Source organism: Puntigrus tetrazona, chromosome 6, assembly GCF_018831695.1.
Source record: "Puntigrus tetrazona isolate hp1 chromosome 6, ASM1883169v1, whole genome shotgun sequence".
NCBI lineage: Eukaryota > Metazoa > Chordata > Actinopteri > Cypriniformes > Cyprinidae > Puntigrus > Puntigrus tetrazona.
Genome location: NC_056704.1, coordinates 19,462,301 through 19,486,865, shown reverse-complemented (window position 1 = coordinate 19,486,865; position 24,565 = coordinate 19,462,301). Strand labels below are relative to the sequence as shown.

Sequence of the window (24,565 nt, the reverse complement as noted above, 5' to 3'; positions counted from 1 at the left end):
CTTCCTATATTAATATGGTAACCCCCTCCAAAAAGCAACAACAACAACAACAAAACTAAACAATAAATATATATTTTTAAAACGACATTTTTTAAATTATATTTTAAAATATACTAAACCTACTGCACATCCCGGGTTTTCTTCCAATATGTTCAATAAATATCCTTGAACCCTGACTAATTACATATTTCATCATGATATATATCTTGTTGTTATACATAAAATCTTTCTAAAGCACAATTTTCAGATTTCAAATACTAAAGAACGCGGGTAAAAACGTACAAATGAAGAAAAACGATGCCATGCCAAATAGGTCCCAAGAGCGCCGACATGTGGCGAAGATATCCTTATCCTAACAACAGAAATCTAGTAAAACTTACAGTAACTGCTGGCTTGAGTAAACGATACTTAACATAGTTATTATAACGTTATTTACAAAATAATATTCGTTCATTATCCAAATGCTCCAAAAGCAGATACTATTTTCAACATATATATATGTATGCGTGTTGCATTTGGCTCGTGAGACAGTTACAAAACACGCAGACAGACGAAATCTAGAGAGGAACAGGAAGAGGTAATGCTGACCACATTATTCCTGTGTCGCTGATGATGTGATCGATAAACTGTGTCTCAAACCCTAGTGCGCCGCCTGTCTAGACAGCATGTTTAAACATTAAATAGGCACACAATATTTTTGGGAGTCGCATACACGCTTAGGAGTATTTTGTTTTTTGGCTGATATCCACGACACCTGCCCGATTTTTTTGCAGCACGTTTCAGTAACGAAAAAACATGCTGTCTACTACGTAGAAAGTTCACTATGGTTTTGAGACACATCCACACACATGCTGATTAGAACGATGGTGAAGCTTTGAGTTCACTTTTCGCACGACATTTCCCGTTTATGGTAAGAGAGTCGTTTCGAATTAGTAGAAAATTACTATAAATTTAATTTGAGCTCTGTGTTGATTAAAGTTATTTAATGCTTGACTGTTTTAGTTTCTAACTGTCTGTAAAGTAACATTTTATTTGTTGATGCTTAAAATTTAGGTACTGGTTGACCGTGCCATTTTTTTTAAAGAAAGAAAATAAATGAATGTGCTTATTAATTAAATAAGTAGCCTATAGTGAAATAGAGATTTTCAGTTTCAAAGGGTTAAAAACTTTGCGTTTTCATGACAATGACGACATTAACTTCAACATACAATGCATGAAAATATCAAGTACATGATGAACTTAATCCTAGGGGAGACTAGACAATTCATATTGTTCAATCAGTTATAGTAGCATCATACAGTAAAGTATATTATGTTTACTAAAAGTGCCTAGAGCTTTTTTTTTACGTCTAACGTAATTTAAAAGTTTTCTAATCAGAAAAATAACAGAAGACGACATACAATCAACTCTTTCTCTATTTTATCAAATATTAGGTTTTTGGAGAAAAAAAAAATTATTTGAGAATTTATAATTTTTAGCAGTTTTCTACAGTATTGGATGTATATGAAATCTGTACCTTAATCAGATTTTTAGCTCTTTTCTCGGATAGAATAGCCAATATATTGTTTGCTTTGATAAATTAAACACCATCAGGTGTAGTTACTTTTTGTGACAGTTTTTTTTTCTTCTGAACATTTCCGCTACTGAAACAGGATCAACCCACATCTAAAATTTGACTATGTTCTTTTTTTTCATTCGCTATTTAAGAAAAGAACAGTGGTTGCAACTTTAGTCCTGTGAGTTTTCCCTTTTGAGCATGCAAGAATGTGTATTTTCACCCTTGTATTTATTGTCTTAAACAAGGTCTATGACTTGTGCTAGTTAAATGATGAACGACAATTACAAAAGAGGAAGGGTGACATTCTGTGGTTTTTGAATTTTGTATGTCTGTCTGTCGCCTTGCTTGCAAACTTCCATTTAATGCCTGACTCATTGTCAGGTGTCTGGTGTGTTAAGCGTGTTCAACAGTGTGTGTTTTTTTATTCATGTGCCAGTCATCTGGTGTAGTATGTAGAAATTCTTTTTTTGAGAATAATAAAAATGTGATTTGTTTTCGGTCTCAAAGAACATGCCAGTGTAAAAACGTATAACAGTGTAAACTTATGTGTAAAAAGAAATAGTTTTGATTGAAAGTGTAAAATATGTGGACACAGTATTAGTAAAGATATATTTAACTAAAATGTCATTGTAACCTGAGAAGTTTAATACAACATTCCTTTTTCTGCAGATGAAGGCTATTTTGATAGCTGTGACGGTTCTTGTTCACTATGTACTCGGTAATACACATGGTCTCTTTACCACATTTATGGCTTTTTTTTTTAAAAAAACAGTCTTGGTGCCTTTATATTTGACATTATCTGTATATGTGGATTTTAGGGCAGGAACCACTATGCCAGTCTCACTCTTCATGTTCTGAATGTATAAGGAGTCCTGGATGTGCGTGGTGCACACAGACTGTAAGTTATATCATTCAAATTAATTAGTTTGTAATTTAATTGAACTGTTTTCCATGATCAGGAAAAAGAAGATGCCTGTGTTCGTCAACTGGAGAGAACTGAGAAAAGGGATCATTGAGAAACAAAGAATCCATTATACATTAAACCCTGGCAATGTTTTTAAGGTTACATTTTGCTTTTGGTGCCCTTTTGTGGTACCTGTGGCTGAGCATGTTTTCTGTGCAAACTAACCAGCTGCTCATGGTGCACATGAGGATCTTCTTTTTGTCTGACAGCTGTTTAAACACTATGTACAAGCTGTTATAGCTTATCTTTTGTGTGCATATCATTTACTTATCACATTTCTGAACATGGAAAAATGAGGGGAATAAATCAACAATTTGAGAATAATAAGAATAAAATAATATGAGTATATTTTTAAATAAAATGACTTTTCAGTTTTTCTACTTCAAAATGTTATGTTAATTTAATGCGTAGCTTAGCATTTCTTTGTGATTATTTGATTTCTGATTTATTTCATAAATTATTGTGCTTGTAATGCAGGACTTTCTAAAGCCAGGTGAGTCAAATGAACGGCGATGTGATTCTCACACGTCTCTGAAGGAAAGGAATTGTAAAGAGGATCATGTGATCAATCCTGTAAAACATCCTTTGGCCTATGTGAAGAACAGTGACCTCAGCAGCGATCGTGAAAACGTGGTCCAACTCAAACCTCAAAATATCAACATTACACTCAGAGTTGGTGAGCTCTTCTGCTCAGGCATACAGCAGCATGTTGCTACATATTGGAAACAGACACTTTTCTGTGGTCCCTAAATTGTTTTCTCTCATTGTTTCTTTTAAATGTGCAGGAGTTCCATTTGAATTCAAAGTTGAGTTTAGGAGGGCCGCACGTTACCCTATAGATCTGTACTACCTGATGGACCTCAGCTATTCCATGAAAGATGATCTGGAGCAGATTAAAACCCTGGGGCAGAAAATTCTGAAAAAGCTGAAGGACATCACAGACACGGTCCGAATCGGTGAGAAATACTAATATCATTGGTGACTGGCCAATGGTGAATTTTCTTCATCGTAAATAAATAAGAATAAGTTTTTAAAGCACAAAGAAAACTGAACTACTGTATTACAGACAATAAAAATGTTTGCATACGCATTTGTCTATTCCCAGTTTGAAAAATATATAGTGAATAAATTAAAATTATGGAAATGTCTATATTAATATAAAACAATATATTAATAAATATATACTTTTTATTTATTTATTATATATTACTAATATATTCTAGTTATACTCTGCCTGAATATATTTCAGTTATAGACTTATTTGAAAATAAAAATTCTTCTTATTTTTATTTTGGCATGCACTACTGCTTTTTTTTTTTTTTTTTTTTAATTTTTATTTGTTTAATTCTGTAACATTTATTTCTAAAGAAAATCATTGAGGTTCCACAAAAATTTGGCTGCCGAACATTAATAATTTTTAAGCATTAAATCAACATATTAATAATTTATTATTATTATATATTAAAAATATTTTCTGAAAGATCATGTGACACTGAAGTAAATGTAAATAAGTGGTAGTGTCTATTGATTTCAATTCGATTAATTATTTTAATTCTTCTAAAGATTACAAAAATTATACTAATTAAATTAAATGTAATTAATACTTAATTAAAACAGGGAATAATAATTAAATAGAACTATTTGAATTGTAATTTAAAGAATAAAGCTGCATTATTGTCATACTTCCTAATCTCTTCCTCTATCTTTCAGGTTTCGGGTCTTTTGTTGATAAGGAGTTGTTGCCGTATGTCAGTCAGCTGAAGGAAAGACGTCGAAATCCCTGCCCCAATCGCATAGATACCTGCCAACCGGCTTTCAGTTTTAAGAATGTCCTGCCCCTGACTCACGATGCCAAGGAGTTTGAACGAGAAGTTAGCAAACAAAAAATCTCTGGCAACCTGGACGCTCCTGAAGCTGGTCTGGATGCCATCATGCAGGCTGCTGTCTGTAAGGTAAAAACTGTGTGTGTTCTGAGGAAAAGCAGATTCCAAATAATCATTTCATATAGTAGCTATATGAACAAATTCTTATTTTTTCGTTTTTTCACCACAGGACAAGATCAAATGGGGTAATGTGACAAGGATTCTGGTTTACACATCTGATGATACATTCCACATGGCAGGAGATGGACGACTAGGTGGTGTCTTTCAGCCACATAATGGAGAGTGTCATCTCAATGAAAATGGTTCCTATAATGGAAGAGCCTATGTGAGTATCACACATTTAATGAACATTCTTTGTGTTTTGTGTTGTAGATGGATGCCAAAAAATTAATTTAAGTGTTATAGTGTGTATATGAAGACAATCTTTTGATATTTTCCTGTAGGATTACCCGTCAGTGGGCCATATATCTAGAGTTCTACAGGATAACAATATTCAGCTCATATTTGCTGTGACTGAGGACATCTATCCAGCATACAAGGTTTGAGAGAGCTATAATGCACTGCTGTTTAAATGTGTGTAGTGATTAAATTAGGGGTTTTTTTATTAAGAAAAAACTATTTTATTCAGCAGGAATCCAATAAATTTATTACAAATTAGACTATACTCTTATAAATTATTGCAAATTAATTTAATCATGTGATTGTGGGATAAAATATATATGAAGTCTCAGAACAAATTGCAAAAAAAAAAATAAATATATATATATATATATATATATATATATATATATATATATATATATATATATATATATATATATATCAATATATATATAAAATATAAAACCCACATTTTTGTATATTATATAAATAGATTTAATAATAGTAATTTAAGTGAGTTTTTAAAATAGAATTATTCTCCATTATTCACCTTCATTCATTCAAACAAACGTTCACAGGCGCTGAGTGCATTGATTCCTCAGTCAGTGGTTGGTGTTTTAAAGAATGACTCCAGTAATGTTGTGGATCTCATCTCTGAAGCCTATGGGGTGAGTGTTTTCATAAATTGAATGGTTTGACCTTGTTTAGTGATGTTGGCTTGTGCACTGGTTCAACTTCCCTTTTAACTAACAGATTGCATGTGGCTGCTAGAATAAAACAGTCAACATTTCCCCACAACCCTGTTTTCCACTTCTGTTTAAATGGTTAAAACATTTACTAAATTAACTGAAACTGTGTATTGCGTATCACATAACCTACATAGCAAATACATATATGCAATAAATTAAATTATTTAAGTTTAAATGATCATATATTGTGTTTATATGAGAGGCAATAAACTGTGTAAGAAATTGCTTGCCAGGAATAATAGCCAGGTATACAGTTTAGTGATCATTGTCCAAATATTAGACCACACAATTTAACCCCGTATAACCCCAATTCCAGAGAAGTCAGGATATTTCGTAAAATGCAATAAAATAAAGAATCTGGGATTTATTCTTTCTTTTAAACTTGTGTTTAACTGACAAAATCCAAAAAAATATTTCCAGTTTGCAAAAATATTTCCAAAAACTGAGCTATTCCTTTTATACCTTGATGATACGTGATGAACGTGATACGTTGACCTCTTATATTTTATTAACTTTTTTGCATTTATTTTGCCTCTGTCCCAACATTTTTGGAATGTGTTGCAATCGTCAAAAACAAAATTTACAAATTACATTTTTGTACAAAATTGTGGTTGTAGAATCAAGTATTACAGAAAGCCAGGTGATATTTCTAAAAAAAAATGTTTTGCCATATTATTGAAAAACTTCATTACGTATGCCAATTTTAGGGATTCAACAGATTCAAATTATATACAAAGACTTTTGTCATATGCATGTTTTTGCTTTAATAATTCCTGTATCCCCGTATGTTTATATACACAAACTAAAAATATGTTTCTGTGTGCCAGAATTTGTCATCCACGCTGGTGTTAGAGCAAGAGGGGGCTCCAAAAGAATTGGACGTGTCCTACAGGTCCAGCTGTAAGGGGAATCAGGCATATAGTGAATGGAAGGAGAAAGGAGAGTGTCATGGCATCAAGCATGAGCAGGTAAGCACCACCATCAGTGGTTTCATCTGAATGATCAGCAACCAGGAAACGTTTGTTGTTATATCTCATAAGACTGAAGACGTTTTGTTTTTTCTTTTCATTTATTAATTTTATAGATTACTTTCAATGTAAGTTTGAATGCAACTGCATGTCTGAAGAAGCCTCAGACGTTTCGGATCAAAATGCAAGGCATCAATGAGGAGGTGAAGATCACGGTGCATACGGAGTGTGATTGTAACTGTGGTGTTCCAGAGAAGGCTTCCAAACACTGTAACGGCACAGGGACTCTCTCATGCGGCGTGTGCAGGTAGAGACCCCTAGCGTCTAAGCGGGGAACTACATCAGCTAACAGGCCACTTGATTAGAGGACCTTAGAACTTAGAAAGTAATAATTAAAACTAGTTACATTTTATCGTCATGATGATCCAGCCCTGAATCATTTACAAAAGTTTTATTTAGTCTCATACTCAATAATATCTTTAAAAGTCTACTTTTATAATATTGTTTGTTGAAAAAAAATCACTTTTTGCGTTGCACAAAAGGAACATGTAATATGGGCCGGAATGATGTGTGATATGATGTAAATTTATTGTCATGTTGATTTGTTCAAAAAGCTCTTTTAAATTTACGAACACTTTTAAATGTTCGTGCATAATGGCAAATACTGTGTGACTTAAAACGTTACGTTTTTTAACTTGGGATATGTGTTTGACGTGTTTGTTAGATGTGATGATGGGTATGTGGGCCAGCACTGTGAGTGTGTGCAACAGAGTGATTCAGACTCCATCATCAAAATGATGGCATCCTGTCAGTCTGATAATTTGCTGTTTTGCAACGGACATGGCACCTGCGAGTGTGGCAAGTGTGTGTGTCACGGTCATTACAGTGGGAGATTCTGTGAATGTGATGACAGCAGTTGTGAACGCCATAAGGGTATCCTCTGTAATGGTAAGTCCAGTGGATTGGCAACTTTCTACCTTTCTATTTCTTTCTTTCTTTTTGATTTTCAGATTGAAAACTCAATGTCTACATCTCTGTATGTTTGTTGTAGGTAAAGGCAGATGTAGTTGTGGGACATGTCAGTGTACTGATGACTACACAGGGTCTGCGTGCGAGTGCTCACCTAGCCAAGACAAGTGTATGAATGACAAATGGCTTTGCAGCGGTCAAGGCAAATGCACTTGCGACCGTTGTCAGTGTAACGAAGGTTTTAAGGGAGAGCACTGCTCTGAATTCACTGATGAGTGCAAGTGGTTGAAGTGAGTATCTGTCTCTTCCTGTGAACTACTATCTGTGTCTCAAAATTATTTTTAGTGAGGTGTGTGTTTGTATGTGGGTTTTCAGTTTTCACTTGCTGTTTTGCTGTTCTATTGTTCATAAACCTTATAATGAAAATTCTAAACATTACTATAATATAAAATTCGTTGAGTGTAATGTACTAAAAATTACAATTCTCTTTGGATAAAGTGTCCGACAAGAGTATCTTTGTTTTAATATGTCTGCAGGGGCTGTGTGAAATGTCATGTAGAAGATGGTAATGTTTGCGCTCAAGAATGTTTGAATGCTACAGTATCTCATCTTGATGGCACTCATGAGCTGCACTGCATATACGAAGCGACCATTTCATATGATGTGAAACTTAAAGATGGCAAAATTGTGCTTCGATATGCAGACCTGCCTCGTATGTGTTACACTTTACTTTGTTCATTTGACAAGTCTCTAAAATAAGCACAGTCCTAAACTCATACATGACAGAATGGATGTAACTGTGAAAGTTAAATGTTGGTTCTTTTTGTCTTTGTAGGTTCTGTCGATAAGACTAAACTTATAATTGGCATCTCTGTGTCAAGCATCATTTTTATTGGCATTATAATAATCATTATTTACCGTGGCCTGCTGGAGCTATACGATATTAGAGAATATCAAAACTTTGTCAAAGCGCAGAAACAGACCGAATGGAAAGAGGTGATGCTCACACTGACACTATTATTAAGCACTTAGACACAGTTAGCTTTGTAGGTTTTAAATGTAGAGCAAATTATGTAGACAACATATTTTTTGTTTCACTGTGAATTTAAATCATTTACAGAATGACCGTGTAACAATCAAATGTCCATTTGTTCTGTACAGGCCCAGAATCCTCTGTTCAAAGGTGCCACAACAACGGTGTATAACCCTTTGCATGTCAAAGACGAAGAGGAAAAGGAGCATTCTGAGTAGATTTAATTTAAAGAGAGAGTCATTAAAACTAATATTGCAATAAACATTTAAATACAATAATACATGATTGTTGTAAATATTGTGATGCACTTTGTGCGTATATATATATATATATATATATATATATATATATATATATATATATATATATATATATATACATACATATATATATATATGATGAACTCAAAACCTTCTTCGTTTAGAATTATTTGATTTTTGTGAATTTTAAAGCAGCTGTATTAGTAACTAAAACCTCAGTTTTAGTGTTTACGCAGCACCTTTACAGCATATTTTATTTTTTTAAGTATTTTATTTTTTTAGGTTGATGTATGACATGAACAGCTTTATTCCAAAATGCATAATAATTTTATTGTTTTGCTTTTGCTTCAATAATAAAAGTGTCATTCAAAATTTCCAAAAAATGTTTTTTATTTTGTCTTTTCATTTTAGTTCAAATAGCCGGTCACATTCTGTTATCCGTTTTGAATGTCTAATGGCTCTGATCGCGACTAGAATTGTAAAAACTACATTACCCATGGTAAATTATCTTCACTTCCGGGACGTCTGCAGTTTCCCGATAGGCTTTGCGGTATTTTAAACAAGTGCGCGACATCGCTCTGCGTTCCACTGCTGTCATCCAAATAACGGCGAAGTGCGAGTGGAAAGATAATAACGAATTTTTACCTTTGTTGAACCATATTTATTAACATTATACATGAAGGCTTTTCACAACACTCAACTGGTATCGCTGTTCCTCCATATTTAACCGTTTTACCTGGCATAGTGGTGGCAGGCTAACAGGTTTGTTTGATTTGTTTACACGCTTTTGGGTTATTTCTGGCCTAAGGTGGCTAGCTAAGCTGTTCGTTTATAGTTATGCTGTCTTGTACACTTTGACATTTATGTTATGGTATATACTTTTAATGCAGTAACGTTAATTCAAAATAGACTCATCCAGACCTTATTTTTTGAAAGTTTTATTAACGTTACATTGTTGCCTATTTTTCCTGTATGTTTGGATGTATGTATGTGTCATGTCGCTAAATCGTTTAAAAATGCTTATATTTGTCACTAATATCTGAAATTATTGTCATTTAACAAGCAGTTTGTTTTACAGTCACATTGATAATGAAGTGCTTGAGAACAGAGGAGTACGTCCAGCAGTTATCTTGTGTAAAGGACACTGTAGTTGTTTTCGACGAGCTGAAGGTAACGTAAATATTTAATTCTATGAAGCTGTCATTTGTAATTGGTAACAATTTGCCATAAACTAAACCTGGGTTTATTTTCTTTTGTTGCAGAAACATGTGGATGATGGCTTTGGTCCATATGGCCGCACGATGTGTGATCGTATTATCCGAGCTTGTAACCAGCGGCTGGGCACTGGGACTCTGGACCCTGCCCATCAGGAGAAGATAGTGGAGTTGGTGGAACTGGCCGTCCAAGGTTTTGAATTGCTGGAGGAGTCAGGAATGCAGAGCAACCCATTTTATCTTGAAAAAATAGTGTTCCACATCCTACAGAAAGTCACCGGCGTTGGAGCTCACGATCCTGCATGTCGATTGGGCCAACTTATGTATAGAAGACTAAAGCGTTTGTCTGCAGAGGTACAGTGTGCTTGACATATTTCCCAAGGTCATGACCAGTGTTATTTATATTCCAGTATATTTTTAATTATTGAATTTTTGTGTTTTTGGTATTTTTTTAGGATTTATATTTTTTAGCTTTGTTTTAAATAAAAATTTTAAAAATGTTTCTGATATTTTTGTTTTGTTACTGATAAAAATGTCAAAGTGTGCAAGGCTTGCATAGCTGACGATCATGAAATATATTTGAATTCAGTAACGTTAACCTAGAGTAGATAGTTATTCAAAACTTGTATTACGAGATTATTACATGATTGTATTTTCTTCTATAATTACCTTTTTACAACAAAACTTATACATTTATTTCTAGCTAATTAAAAATCATATTTCTTACATTACTTTTTTCATTGTAATTTTTATCCAATATTTATACTTAGTTTAAGCTTTAATTAACAAAAATGTTTCTTTAGTTTCAGTTAATGACACAAAACTCTAAGATAGTACTTTTTTCAGCAAAATTGTGGGAACCTTGAACACTTTGCTTTCTCTTGAATGTAAAAAAAATGTCCATATGTCACAGTGCTTTCTGTGAAACTTTATTTATTTACTTTTTTTTTTTTTTTTTTTTTTTGTCAGCAGATGGATGATTTCCATGTTCTAGTGCGGAATTGCTTCGCAGTGCTGTGGAATAGTCTCCTGTCTAACAGAGCGAGTTCCACCCTCCTTCCACGAGACAGACTTCACTGTCAGCTGCAAGCTTTAACTTTTAAACTCTTAGAACAGGGGTCTAGCTCGGCCTCTTTTCCATCTAAAGTTCCTCTGTTCGTAGAAGAAGCAGTAATTGAATACGAACGATCTTGTGGTGGTTTTACTCATGATGATGTGAGTTATCTGACCTCTGAATTACGAGAACTCTTTTCCGGTGCTTCAGTCATTCTGCAAGATTCTGCACTGACATGTCTCTCGCAAGCCGTGCAGTGTGAGGCGGTGTTTAAGGTTTGTAAACTGCTCTGCAAGAGTCGGTTTTCAGCCGAGGCTGATGGACTATTGCATGGTGCTCTGGAGGGAGTGGATGGTCGACTGGGTCTGCGTTCAGCTTTAAGCCTCGCAAATCATGCAGTGCAGCTGCAGAGTGTGTTAAGCTTGGGAGGCGAATGCAGTAAAGCTTTCACTGAATGTGCACGTTCCCTCAGGAGCCTGCCCCGTTCCATGTCAGCCACGGAGACCCATGCCCTATTAGAGGCTTGTCAGCTGGTGGTTTGGGCAATGGAAGCTGGTCAGTGTAAAGAGATGGACATAACTGTCTTGCTGGCTTGCTTTTCATTTTTGGAAGAATATCAGGAATTTCTGCTTACACAGCAAAAGGTAAGATTACGTAATAATTTGCTGATACTCGGTCATTTAAAATGTTTTTTTAAAGCTTGTGTTTGTGTTTCAGGTCTCATTTTCGCAGCAGGTTCAGTACTCGCTTTGTTTCAGTTTTTACCAGAGCTTCATTAGCACATACGATAGTCTTCATGCATCTCAGGTAATATACTAAAACAATGTTTTATGATCAGCTAGATGTTTCACATTCATATTCTTCATTCATCTTTTATGTCCAAAGGTGTCTGCGGGCGATGCTCTGGACAGAGTGCTGTTGTACTGCCAGGCAACGGCAGGACGGATGCTTACTGAACTGCGAACACTCAACAATGACAACTTCCTGCTGAAAGCAGGTACGTCTGCCTGAAGCCTGCTGAAATGTTTAAAGTTTAGGCTCTGTTTTTATTCAAAATGTTTTTAAAAGAACTCTCATGCTCACCAAGGTCCATTAATTTGATCAGATACAGTAAAACGGCAGTCTTGTGAAATGTTTACAAATTTTAAATAACTATTTTATATTTTATTATATTATTAAAATGCAATGGTAAATGTTATTCGTGTGGTAATAAAGCAGCAATTATGGCAATGTCACATCATAAATCTTTTTAGCTGATTTGGTGCTCAAAAAACATTTATCAAAGTTGAATTTTTTTTTTTTTTTTTAATAAAAAATCTTACAAACCCTTAAGTTGTAAACAGTAGTGAGTGCACATATGCAAATTTAATTCTCTATTTATTTGTCTTTACTTTTTCTTTCTTCTAGTCTGTGCGGTGAATAATGTGGTGTATGAGCTGTTTAACAGGAAGCTGTATGAGGGAGCCTTTGGTCTTGCTGTGATTGTGTGTCAGGAGCTGTATAAGGACTGCCCACCCTCTCTTCCTGTCGATAGGGTAAGGGAATTTGTTAACTTTTTTTTGGCATTAACAAAAATGTATATGTGTATTGTCCGCTCTGTATGAATGCAAGTTGTTCATTCAGTTAAGTGTGTACATTTAAATGCAAGCCTCTTGACTGAAGATTGGATGTTGATGTTTCAGGTCAACCGCTGTTTCATGCTGACAGTGCAGTGTAGTCGACGTCGGGGTCAGCTTGAGCATGCTCTAGACTGGATTGTACGCTGGATTCAGGTTTTGCGCACACAGATTTTGGAAAATTTCTCAGAACCTGTCTCACTGTGGGTCAAAACCAAGTGTGATGCTGCCCGAGCAGGAGACGATGATACGCGTCTAAGGTAGCTTTAACTAAGCTAATAAAAAAAAACATTTGTGGGTAAGTGTGATTGAACATGCTGATTATGGGCTTTTTTGGTCAGGACTCTGAGGGATGGGTTTGGCGAAGCAGCAGTGGATGAGGAGGTGATGTTGTGTTTGTTAGAAGAGGAATTGCGTTTGTATAAAGAACAGATTGGAGACACAGCCCAGGAGCGCTACAACACACTCTGTGACCTCTTGGATATCTGCCATGAAGAAACCCCACACACACTGAGACGGGCAACATATCTGTGTGAGATGGCACAGGTTGTGTGCTATCAGGACTTCAGCCAACAGACTGACTGGTGGGTAAACATGACCACTATATTTGTTTTAAATACTTTTTCTGCTTTTCTCTTATTAGAAATATGAAGCCCTTAAGATCTTTTTGTTCTTGGTAATCAGCTCAGCAGTTGATTTCACCCATGAGGCACTGAGGTTGCTGGAATCGGAGCCACAGACTGCAGAGAATGCTGATAGGCTTATGGATGAGAAGGCACGTGCCTCCCTGTGGCTCTACATTTGTACTCTTGAGACCAATCTGCAGGAGGTCAGTAGTTTCTCAGTATATAATGTTCAGCAAAATGTTCTGAAAGATTTAACAATTTTATTGATCCCACGCTAATATTATTGATCCCGAACCATAATGTAAAATGTCACAGGCTGTGGACACAGAGAAGAGACTGCGTGCAGTGCAGGAGGAGAATAAAACAGAGATGAACATGGATCCTGTTCCCACTAATGATCTGGAGTATGAGGAGAAACAGAAATTACAAGAGAGCCAGTTAGTCTATGATGGACTACGCTTCAATCTACTAGCTCAAAACAGTAAGTCACACACTCAAAAGAGATTTGATAATCACTGATTTATGGGATAATCTAATGTGGTTTAATCATGTGTGTGTCAGAGCTAAGTGAGCCTTTGGACAGATGTTTGTCTCTTTGGCGAAGTCTGCTCAAGCGGTCTGTGCCTGCAGTTAGAGACCCTAAACTCACTGCTTCTTCCATGATATTGATGTCTACCCTCTACACTCTTATAGGCAAAGTAAGACTACACATTCAGTTTACTCAAATACATAACCAAGAGAGAAGTATTTGAAGCTCATGTTGAATAATGATCGTCTCTCTTAGCACCTGCAAGCTTTGGAGGGTTATCAGCTCGCTGCTGCCCTTTTCCGTAGCCTCGGCGATGCCCAGAATAGTGCAAATGCGTTTTGCCAATCTGCCAGGATTTTGCTGTATCTCGGCTCTTCTCAGCTCGCACAGGTGAATGAGTTGTTTACACTTCCTCTGTGCTCTTAACATGTTATTTACACCAGAAATGTATTTGCATGTTTCAGGTGGAATTAGAAAAAGCAGAAAAGAGTTTGACATCTGTCCCGAGCTCTGAAGGCACAACTGTTATATCCATGCTTGCCGCACTGCAGAAAGCACAGATACACTATGCTTTAGGACAGGTAATGCTTGTTCATATAACTTTGAATGGACCAGCTAGTCAGTTTAATTCAGGAGCAGACTTTTGTCATTTATGCTTGCTCACAGAAGCACTGTTCTCCTCTCTCTCTCTCTCTCTCTCTCTCTCAGGTGGAGCATGGTGTGTGCTGCCTGATGGAGGTAATAAAGGAGTCTGCTCAGCATCATTCTAAGAGCTGGTACCTGCTCAGGGCACGAGCACTGCAGACAGCTAGTGAATACTTGAGTCTGGACACACAGACTTTGGACTCACAGCTACGTCAGAGCATCACTCAGCATGGTTAGCTCTCATTAAATATACACATTACACATTTTTTCATATGTAAGGTCACACATCATCTTGCATGAAATTTAATTAGAGCTAGGAAAAAAGCTGGTTGGTTTTTAGAAAAGGAAATTAACATTAACGTTAATGTTAACATTGCAAATTACAATATGGTATTACATTCTTACAATTACTATAATGTTTATAATTTAAAGTTCAATTTATTATTGTGATGTCAAATCAAAATTTTTAACAGCCATTACTCTAGTCTTTAGGATAAAATTATCCTTCAGAAATCATTTTAATATGCTGATTTGGTGCACAAGTAATATTTCATATTTGTTGAAAATAGTTTTTCATACTTTCATACTCATTTTCATACTTAATATCGTAAAAATATATATTACTGATCCCAAAGTTTTGAATGGTAGTGAATGTCGTGATAAATATGGACAGAAAACTAGTCCCATCACTTATCGTTATACTATGCAGGTGTAAATTTATGAATTTACTTATTTAAATATATATGTATTATGTGGGTTGTAGGTCTGAAGACTCCAGACACGGCTCAATATGAAGGGTTAAAGCTTTTGTGCAGCCTGGTGATGATGTTGCTGGGCAATGGGTTTTATGGAGCCCCTGGACCAAACACAGACACGCGCTTTGTAGATCAAGGTACAACGAAACAAGCTGTGTCCATTCCTAAACATATTTGACTAACTAAAAATGTATATTTGATTATTTTCAACTTTTTGTTTTTTCTCTGTAGGAGACAGTGTTGTATTTAAGTGGCTCTTGCTGAATGAGGTGCTATTGTGCTCCGAAAGGATGGTGATTGTGAGGAGCAGCAGTGGGGCTGTGCATGAAGCTAAAGCTCAGTGTTTAGAGGCTCTCAAACTGGCCACCAAACTGCAGACACTTAGTCAGTGAGTACATACTCCATATCTGTGTATTTGAGAGGCAGAATGTGTATGACAGGTCAGATCCAAACGTGTGTTTCTGACATTGAGGGCCAACAACACAAACCAACTAATTATTTTTCTTTTAAGACACTTTTAAAGTAGGTTTGAATGTACTCCTGTGATGCCAGACAAATTGGTATTTTGCGTTATAGCTGTGCTGAACTGTTGGTGTTGAAAGCAGAACTGGAGTTGATGAAGGGAGCAAATGAAGCTAGTAGTTTGGATCTGGAGCAAGTTAGAAATTTACTTGACCTCTGCACAGGTAAAGATTAGTACTGTCAAACAATTAATTGCGTGTATTGTGTATATTATGTATATATCAACATACACACACATACAGTATATATTTTAAAAATATTTACATACATATCCATGCATGTCTTTGTATTTCTATAGACATAATAAATATACACAGTTACACACTGATTATGTTAACAAAATACAATATAATATAATATAAATGGATGATTTTTTTTTTTTTGATTTTTTTTTTTAGATTTAAAAAAATATATTTTGTGTTCATCTCCCCTAGATTTTGGTCAAGGACGGCAACAGAAATCTGAGGTTAAAATAAAACCACGCAAAGGTCGACCAGCTGCCCCTTCTTCCTCTAGCCACACTCCTGAGGAAGATGATGATTTGAGTGGAATCCTCAGCTCTCGTGCACTTCTCAAGGAGCCTGTAGAGACCATGTCTCGATTAGGAAGCCAAGGAGCATCTCCCCCACTGAAGCCCAAACGCCAGCATGTGCTTTCATGTCTGACCCATGCAGACACCTGCTCCTGTCCCTGCTGCAGTGAGCTCAGTGTGGCTCGAGTCAGTATCCACTGGGCACTATTACAGGCAGACCTGCAGACAGACCCTGAGAGTTCCCGCCGACTACGCCAATCTGCCAGGAAACATTGCCGAAGCGTTGCAGCTAAACTCCAAAACAATTTGGCAGCACTCATGTCCTCTAAAAAATCAGCTCGACTAAGTCTGTCACTGCTGAAGGTGGAACAAGGCAAAGTTCATTTGGGTGCTGTGCTTCAGCTCCTTAAAACAGGAGACAAAGGGAAGGCTACAGTGCTGTGGGAGGAAATAGAGGCAGGATTAGAAGCAGTGACACCCAAAGGGGCACTGACGCCTGAGCTTGGGCCCATCAGAGCTGCTCTGCTGGGGGCTAAAGCTGTGGCCTGCTGTTTGGCATTGGCCATGAAGAAGCAGTGTACACCTGAAGAACTGTTTTCTTCTGTATGGGGTTGGAACCCACCAAAGATTAAAACGCAATTAAAACTCAAAACTGAATCAAAGCATCGATCCAAGAGCCTTGTTTCTGACACTAATCTTCCAGAGACTGGTGCAAAACACCACCCTGACATAAAGAGTGCATCTGCAGAGCAGGAAAGCAGGAAAACCAAAGAGCCCTCTGTAGTTCCTAAGAAACCTAAGGACTTGGTGCCCAAAATTACTTTCACAAAATCTGCCATGGTTTTCAAAACGCCCAAAGCAACAAGGACATCCCGGCCCAAATCTGTTTCCACTAGCTCTGGCATTGGTGACTTAAAGGCTTTTGATTTCACTAATGAGGTCCCTGAAATTTCTGTCAACTTTACACCCTCATTACCCCCAACTGCCAGCCATCATGGGAATGCAAAATCAAAAATTGGACCAAAGGGATCGTTCGAAGTTTACAAAGATTCTTCTCCAGCAGAAGAGAAATCTGTGATTGTTCCAGCTGCACCTAAACGAACCAAACGCTCTCGCTTCAAGGTTTGGCCCAGTAGTTTTAGAGCTGTTTTTAGAATATATCTTTATGAATGAATGGTTACTGAATTTATTACATCTGCTCTCTCTCTCTTAGGTGGAGTTCAGTGATGAAAGTGACACTGAAGCTGCTCCTCCTGCTGTAGTGGAAAAGACTGAAAAAAAGAGGAAGGCCTCCAACTCCAAAACATCTCGCACCCTGAAACCAGCCCTGAACTCCATTCCTAGTGATGTCAAAGTTGTGAACCCCACTGTAGAACTAGAACCTTCCCGACGCACAAGGACCACTAAGAAAAGCACAGCCCTCTCCTCTATAAGCTACCTGTCTTCTGAGGAAGAAACTGGCTTATCCTCCCAGACACGTACACGTCGAGGACGACCAAAGAAAAGTCAAAGTTCAGAGGCCACAGAGGAAGCTGAGAGGATGAGGATGATTAAAGAGTATGATGAGGTTCTTTTGGATATCAGCCTGGAGGAGCTTAGAGGGTCTGACACAGAGATAAATGATACAGGTGTGTTTGTAGAAGAAAGTGGATATAGTTTCTCATTTGAATTCTCATTAACTAAATCAACTAAATTAATTGTGCATACGGGGTTCTAGGCAGCCCAGATGCTGATTGTGAGGTCTTGAGGAGAGATCTGGCTGCAGATGTTGGACGAGAGTGTTTCAGTGAACTTAGAAGAAATGGACAGAATGGCTCTGGATCTCACACATCCCTGCCACCTGCATCTACACCTCTAGGTAAATACTGTGTGCACTACTTTTTAAAACTAAAGGGTCAGTAAAAAAAAATATTGAATACTTGTATACAGCAAGGATGTGTTAAATTGATCAAGAGTGACAAAGACATTGTTACAAAAGATTCTGTTTTAAAATAAATGCTAAAGTTAGTAAGCTACTTATTATGTCTGCCGTTCTTCAGCTGCAAAAAACCCCCCAAACCCTACAACAGTTGCCTTTTTGTTTTACCTGTTTGTTATTTGTTAATTAAATGTTACATTAAGTTACGTCAAATGTTGTCAATATCATTTAAATTAAGATAACAAATTTAATGGTCTGTATAAGTTTTAATAAGTTTTAAATCCTTGATATTAAAGGCTAATGTACATTTAAATGTATTTGTTTTGTCATATTTAGCTGACCTATCAGTAGAGGCGGTGCAGTCATACCTGCGTTCCTCGTGGCTCCTCCTCCACCATTTCCCACCTCCTTCTCTTTTTCCCCACATCTGCTCACTGCTCGCTCAGTCTCTCGGCCAGACGGATTCCATCACTACTGCAATGCTACATGCTCAGTCACTGGGTGTGTCCACTCGCCACCATATGACCCGTCATGTGGTTAGCCAGTTCAGGTATGTCAGTTTAACATGAACTGACATTTTGATAGTCACATCCCAAGGAATAGAACCTCTTCTCTCTGTCTATCTCTGTAGGAAGCTAAAGAAGTCGTGTAATGATGTAGCAGAAGGTCTTGGTGCAATGAGTCTGGAGGAAACATCTGGGGCAACACAGTCTAGGAAACTTTCTGTGCTGGAGCAGATCTTTTCCTTCACCTCCTCACACCCAACACAGTTCCCTCAAACACAGTGTCAGCAGTTCACACAGCAGCTGAAAGACCTTCCAGCAGGTAACAACTGTGCTGAAAGTGACCCAATGAATGGCACCGTTTATGTGACAAATAAAACGCTAAAACTTTCACAAAATAGTTTTTAAAAAAACTTAAAGATGCTTCTTTGTTCATAAACGTTTTTAAATTGCTCTTTTATACTCTCTCAGCTTGTTACTTACCAAAAGATGTTTGCGTGCATTTAAAACACCAAACAACCAACCATTTAAATTTGATGGGGTTTTTTTTTTTTACTCTAGGAGTAACAGTGTGCATGCTGTCGCTCACGGGAGTGTATCCTGATGAAATTGGCAGCACTGTTCTTCTGACTCGCCTGGAGCGTGGCTCTACCCCAATCACTGTTCGAATCCCTACTGCAAACAGAAAGGTACAGATATTTGTTTGTTGATGTTTTCACTACTTTGCTTTATTACCTAATGCAACACGTGTAAGGAGATATTTACACAAAAATTTATTTATTTTTTTAGCTCTCCGTGGCTGCGCTGTTGGAAGAAATGGATGGAGTGTTAAAGGGGCAAAAGGAAGTGAGCATGGTGGCTGAGAAATCGCAGTGGTGGGAAGGAAGAAAGACTTTGGATGCTCGTGTGGAGGTGAGACGCATGATCTTTAACAATTAGAAAATGATTCATGTAGGAGGAAGGATGTTGGGTACTCAATGTGAGATTGTCTTCATTTGTCCTTTAGAAAATGTTAGAAGAGATGGAAGAGGCTTTAGGGGTATGGCGAACTCTACTCCTGCCTATGACCTCTGACCCTGAGCTTGAAGTTCAGGTGAAGTGTTTCCAAAAGGCAATGAAAGGAACAAAGATAACACAGGACATTCTTAAGGTATGTGGCATGTTTTTGCACCTGTGTTAGTTTGATTAGCACACATTTCCATCTGTAACTCCTTCTCTATATAACTTTTTCTCTGAAGGTGATTCTCTCAGCATCTCCACTCCTGTCCCTGCCAGACCTGCAATGCCTTGTTGAGGGGATGGATCAGCAGGACAAAGACTTCCTGAAGCTTCTGCAGGGTGGTGTGACTAAACTTGGAGGAAGGGAGGAGCCAAAGGGACATACAGTTCTCATCTTAGACAAGGTACACTGCCATTAATCTGCAAGTCAATTTCATTTTTTGAATTGTGTATATACTGAACATTTTGTTTGTATAGTTCTTGCAGAGGTTGCCGTGGGAGAACATAGCTTGTTTGAAATCTCGTTCTGTCACTCGCATGCCCTCATTACATGCAGTGCTTGGACACAGTCATCTGAAAGAGGTATATACCCTACTCGGCACGAGCACAACATGTGCAGAATATTACTTGGAGTTATTCAGATCTTTTATATTTAAGCTGAAGCATTTCCTTAATTTCCTCTTTTCTCAGATGGATTCAAGTTGTGTTCTGTCCTGTGGCGTGAACCCCAAGAAAGTTTACTATGTGCTAAACCCAGACGGAAATCTGCCTGACACCGAGAATCGCTTTAAAGAATGGTTTACTGGGTAAGTTGTGCTGTAACTGAAGACCACAGTTCTGTAACTGGTCCTGATTCCAGTTTGCTGTCTCTCTCTGTGATTGGCCAGTGAGCGAGCGTGGCAGGGGGTTTGTGGAACTGCTCCAGATCCAGATAAACTACAAGAGGCTGTGAATACCAAAGACCTCTACATGTGAGTGAAACTGCAAAGTTGCTATTTTTTTATAAAGCACAGATAAAATATAAAGAAATTTTGAATCTGAACATATGTTTTATACCTCTATGTAGTTATATAGGACATGGTGCAGGTGCCCGCTTTCTGGATGCTCAGAGGATTTTGAAAGGGCCAGTACGGGCAGCAGCTCTTCTGTTCGGTTGCAGTAGTGCTGCTCTCAGTGTGCTTGGCTGCCAGGAAGGAACAGGAATCATTCTCAGCTACTTGACCGCAGGATGGTAAAGTACACATCCATGTACAAAAATAATGTGTGTTATAAACTGCTTCATAATTACACACAGTTCTTTGTCTCTTCCCCAGCCCATTGGTGCTCGGTAACCTGTGGGATGTGACTGATCGTGATTTAGATCGTTTCACATCGGCTCTGCTCCAGTCCTGGCTCTCTGCTGGTTCTGGCTCCTCCCTTCTTCAGCATTTAGCCCAATCTCGTAATGCAACACATTTAAAACACATAATTGGTGCTGCGCCCATTGCATATGGTTTGCCTGTGTATATTCGCTAGGCCGGATTTTAAATTTGAACTTTTATTAATCACAGTTAATATAGTGACTTTTTTAATGTGTAAATGCAGTTAAGGTATAATATAACCAATCTCAGGGCTTGTTTGCAATGCAAAGAATAAGCTCTGTGTATATGAAAATGAATTTAGAAAATCTAGGACTAGATGTAACATCTGCCTATGCCACAAGCTAAGTGTTTTGCCAATTTAAAGTCCTCATTTAATTTCTGCCATGTTGATGTGTGGTTGGAGTTGCTGATTGTTACCTTAAGATATTTTACGTCCCTTTTTAAGTTCTTGTCATTTTTATTTTAAGTTATGTCAAATTCCAAACTGCTTTAAAATAAAGTGATTTTATAGCATGTTTTTGAGAGTGGTGGTTTCTTACATTTACATTTACATTTAGTCATTTTGCAGACGCTTTTATCCAAAGCGACTTACAATTGAGAGTATAACAGCGATTCATTTTTTTTGAGAGACAGACAGAGTAAGTGCTTATAACACCCAGTCACCCAGTTTCTTCAGCTTGATATGGTGTAGTAGACATGAAGAAACTACTTTTAAGAATTAAAGAGTACATATGTGAGAAAACAGTGTGAACAGGGCAAGTGTTAATAATATATTAACTGACAGCAGCAAGAACCATAAACAATAAAGCTGTGCCTCAGGATGTAAGGGACGAGGACATGGGGAATATAAATTGCTGACATGCTTCAGATGGGGGTTTTTTTTTTTATGCGTGAAGGAGCAGGCTTAATTACAGATCCGAAAAAAAGATTAATTGGAAGATATATATATATATATATATATATATATATATATATATATATATATATATATATATATATATATATTAAACTGATCTTTTAATTATTGACCTTAGTTTATTTCAATTGCCTGTCGTTACATTTTAGGCTTCCATAAGTTTTTTAATAAAAAAACTTTTTTTGTTATAAAAAATAGAAATGTAAAATGCACTCTGGTGTTACAGGGTGAGTCCAGTCTTTTGACAATAAGCCATCAAGAATATTTGTGAGCTTTAAAGAGTATTAAAATTATTACTTTTTGCTTTTGAAATGGAGTGGAACGGTGTGCGTTTTATTTTCTGATGCAAAACCATTGCTAAAAGTCCTTCCAATTGGGTCCGGTTGACCCGGAAGCTTTCCTCGCCCTATTCTATTGTCAACATGGCGGTGAATCTAACTGAATTGTCTCTTCCACAGTTAGAAGGTTTGAAAACTCAGCTTGATCAGGTAAATCGTGTTATAAATGTAACCGTTTCCACATTTAGTTTTGTGCGGCAATATGCGCTGATTTAATCGGTCCGTGGTTTAGGCGACGTGCACGCAGCGGTCATGCTGTCTGTGCGCGTGCTGCTGCTCGTGATCTGTAATTCACCATTAAACCGGTGCTTCTGCCAAACCTCAATATTCTGCATTTATATACAAACATTCTTGTTCTCATTAATCCGTACGACATGAAACGCCAAATGAGATACAGAATGACAGTCACAGTCACCATAGAATGGAATGAAGCTGAATGGTGACTGTCATTTGAGTTGTATCAAAACATTATAAACATTTTGGTTTACCTTAAGAAAGTTATGATCGAATTAAACATTTTTGGCTGAATTTTTGCTTTAGTCGTTATTTTAACGAGTTTAATAAGAAAAATTATTATTAACTTTTTTGTATAAATATTGGAAAATGTTTATTTAATAAAAAAGTATTACATTTTCTTTTGGATGGGACAGATTTACAGATAATAAATGTTTAAATGTATTAAACGGAAGACATGTTAACAAACACTATTTGTTTTCTAGGAAACAGAGTTCCTGTCATCATCCATAGGCCAGCTGAAAGTCGTCCAAACTAAATATGTTGAGGCCAAAGACAGTTTGAATGTACTTAACAAAAACAATGAAGGTGAGTATTACTGCTGAACTTTATGTAAGGCTCATTTTAAATAAATTGAATTATTCCACTGTTACAACTTTAGCACAATATAATTGTTAACTGAATAATTTAAATGGCTTTCCCCTCAGGAAAAGAACTACTTGTCCCACTCACCAGTTCTGTATCCTTTCAACAACTCAATGGAGAAACAAATAAGTGCTGATTGTTGACTCAGAAAATCCACCCTCAAACCCTCAAAAAAGTCACACGGACAGTTTGGTGTCTATGTATTAATTTTTAGCTCGGATGTTCCCTTAACTGCCTTATTGCAGATGTATGTGCCTGGGAAACTGAATGATGTGGATCACGTCTTAGTAGATGTTGGAACAGGTTATTTCGTGGAGAAGGTAAGCCAAGATTTTGCCAATCTGTATAATAGTTTGAATTATCAAACAAATCTCACTATTTTTATGTCTTTTCAGAAAGTAGAGGATGGAAAAGAGTTCTTTAAGCGGAAAATCGACTTCCTTACAAAACAAATTGAGAAAATTCAGCCTGCCCTTCAAGAAAAACATGCTATGAAACAAGGTGATTTCACTTACATTTATTTGATTTATTTAAACAACCCCTGCACAAAGTGTAAATGTATTAAGTTCAATAATTAAACGCATTCATCTTGTAACAGCTGTTGTGGAAGTCATGAATATGAAGCTCCAGCAGCTGCACAGCCAACAGTCATCACAGTCTGGCACCACTAAAGCCTAAAACGGCTCCAAGCAGCATGGCAGAAAAATTTGGGGAGATCCTCAGCGTTTACCTTTCAGATGGATCCATTCTGAACCTTTGAAATGGAGAACCACTGCTGTGATGTCAATATGTTCACATCTCCTCGGGGAAGAAGGATGTCCAGCACTTTGCCTGCATCAAACAACTAATCAATTTTTCTGTTCCATGTTTTCACTCTCATGTTTAGTGAACAAATGAAGCATTGGCCTCAGCCTGGCTGTATCCACAAAGCCTCCCAGCGCTGGGATTAATGTCTTTTGGAGGAGATTTACTTTGTGGCACAACATGGCTTTGTGGCAAACATTTGCCATGGGTTTTTTTTAATGCATCAAATATTTGGATGCAAATATTTACATCTAAAATCGGCTAAAGAAAGCGTTCTTGCTTTTCTAATAGTGAATTTACAGAAATGCACAAGTATCTGCATTTCATTACTTGTATTTTCATGTGTCAAAACAATAAAAGAAATGGCTTGATTTGGTGTCCTAAGCAGAGGAGTTACTAGTACATGTTAAATTGAGCAGAAATGTTATGACTACTGTAAAATGTTTGTAAAGTTTTCCATCCATGCTGAAAAAAAATTTAATAAAAAGCTGACACTCCATCATTTGTTATGTAAATGTCCTTACTTGTGAAGACAATTGTCTAGACTTTGTAAACATCACAATATTTAAATATTTTTATGAAGTCGTCT

General features: G+C 36.9%; 3 protein-coding genes across 4 annotated transcripts; all 3 read left to right on the top strand.

The window, feature by feature from the left end:
* Positions 1–18: 18 nt before the first annotated feature.
* On the top strand, positions 19–9,148 carry itgb7 (integrin, beta 7). Its single transcript, XM_043242214.1, has 16 exons — positions 19–910; positions 2,228–2,276; positions 2,377–2,456; positions 3,000–3,198; positions 3,308–3,478; positions 4,233–4,474; positions 4,575–4,730; positions 4,849–4,944; positions 5,365–5,454; positions 6,363–6,503; positions 6,620–6,810; positions 7,228–7,451; positions 7,555–7,762; positions 8,009–8,184; positions 8,308–8,468; positions 8,634–9,148. The coding sequence occupies exons 1-16, from the start codon at positions 908–910 to the stop codon at positions 8,721–8,723; spliced, it is 2,277 nt and encodes a 758-aa protein (XP_043098149.1). The 5' UTR covers positions 19–907; the 3' UTR covers positions 8,724–9,148.
* Positions 9,149–9,309: 161 nt separating this feature from the next.
* On the top strand, positions 9,310–21,552 carry espl1 (extra spindle pole bodies like 1, separase). 2 transcript variants are annotated; one of them, XM_043242838.1, is made up of 32 exons: positions 9,310–9,527; positions 9,844–9,935; positions 10,028–10,333; positions 10,952–11,677; positions 11,751–11,840; positions 11,919–12,030; positions 12,441–12,568; positions 12,716–12,909; positions 12,991–13,233; positions 13,334–13,478; positions 13,591–13,756; positions 13,837–13,973; positions 14,060–14,194; positions 14,269–14,385; positions 14,513–14,681; positions 15,213–15,341; positions 15,436–15,592; positions 15,781–15,890; positions 16,161–17,380; positions 17,472–17,886; positions 17,976–18,116; positions 18,513–18,726; positions 18,808–19,001; positions 19,241–19,368; positions 19,469–19,591; positions 19,686–19,829; positions 19,918–20,082; positions 20,156–20,260; positions 20,369–20,484; positions 20,566–20,649; positions 20,745–20,909; positions 20,992–21,552. In XM_043242838.1, the coding sequence occupies exons 2-32, from the start codon at positions 9,855–9,857 to the stop codon at positions 21,191–21,193; spliced, it is 6,561 nt and encodes a 2,186-aa protein (XP_043098773.1). In that variant the 5' UTR covers positions 9,310–9,527; positions 9,844–9,854; the 3' UTR covers positions 21,194–21,552. The 2 variants fall into 2 exon arrangements, with proteins under 2 accessions (XP_043098773.1, XP_043098772.1); XM_043242837.1 differs by having other exon boundaries at positions 10,949–11,677.
* Positions 21,553–22,319: 767 nt separating this feature from the next.
* Positions 22,320–24,475, top strand: pfdn5 (prefoldin 5). The gene is made up of 6 exons (XM_043240974.1): positions 22,320–22,443; positions 23,013–23,115; positions 23,235–23,266; positions 23,418–23,492; positions 23,568–23,673; positions 23,771–24,475. The coding sequence occupies exons 1-6, from the start codon at positions 22,378–22,380 to the stop codon at positions 23,848–23,850; spliced, it is 462 nt and encodes a 153-aa protein (XP_043096909.1). The 5' UTR covers positions 22,320–22,377; the 3' UTR covers positions 23,851–24,475.
* Positions 24,476–24,565: the final 90 nt, after the last annotated feature.

Excerpts from the sequence above, each read along its gene's own strand:
- itgb7 (XM_043242214.1), top strand. Across the intron at positions 4,475-4,574 it reads TGCAGGCTGCTGTCTGTAAG|GACAAGATCAAATGGGGTAA; the intron begins GTAAAAACTGTG and ends TTTTCACCACAG. Across the intron at positions 5,455-6,362 it reads TCATCTCTGAAGCCTATGGG|AATTTGTCATCCACGCTGGT; the intron begins GTGAGTGTTTTC and ends TCTGTGTGCCAG.
- espl1 (XM_043242837.1), top strand. The coding sequence starts at position 9,855 with ATGAAGTGCTTGAGAACAGAGGAGTACGTCCAGCAGTTATCTTGTGTA. Across the intron at positions 9,936-10,027 it reads TTGTTTTCGACGAGCTGAAG|AAACATGTGGATGATGGCTT; the intron begins GTAACGTAAATA and ends CTTTTGTTGCAG. Across the intron at positions 15,342-15,435 it reads CACGCGCTTTGTAGATCAAG|GAGACAGTGTTGTATTTAAG; the intron begins GTACAACGAAAC and ends TTTTCTCTGTAG.
- pfdn5 (XM_043240974.1), top strand. The coding sequence starts at position 22,378 with ATGGCGGTGAATCTAACTGAATTGTCTCTTCCACAGTTAGAAGGTTTG. Across the intron at positions 22,444-23,012 it reads TGAAAACTCAGCTTGATCAG|GAAACAGAGTTCCTGTCATC; the intron begins GTAAATCGTGTT and ends TTTGTTTTCTAG. Across the intron at positions 23,267-23,417 it reads TTGTCCCACTCACCAGTTCT|ATGTATGTGCCTGGGAAACT; the intron begins GTATCCTTTCAA and ends GCCTTATTGCAG.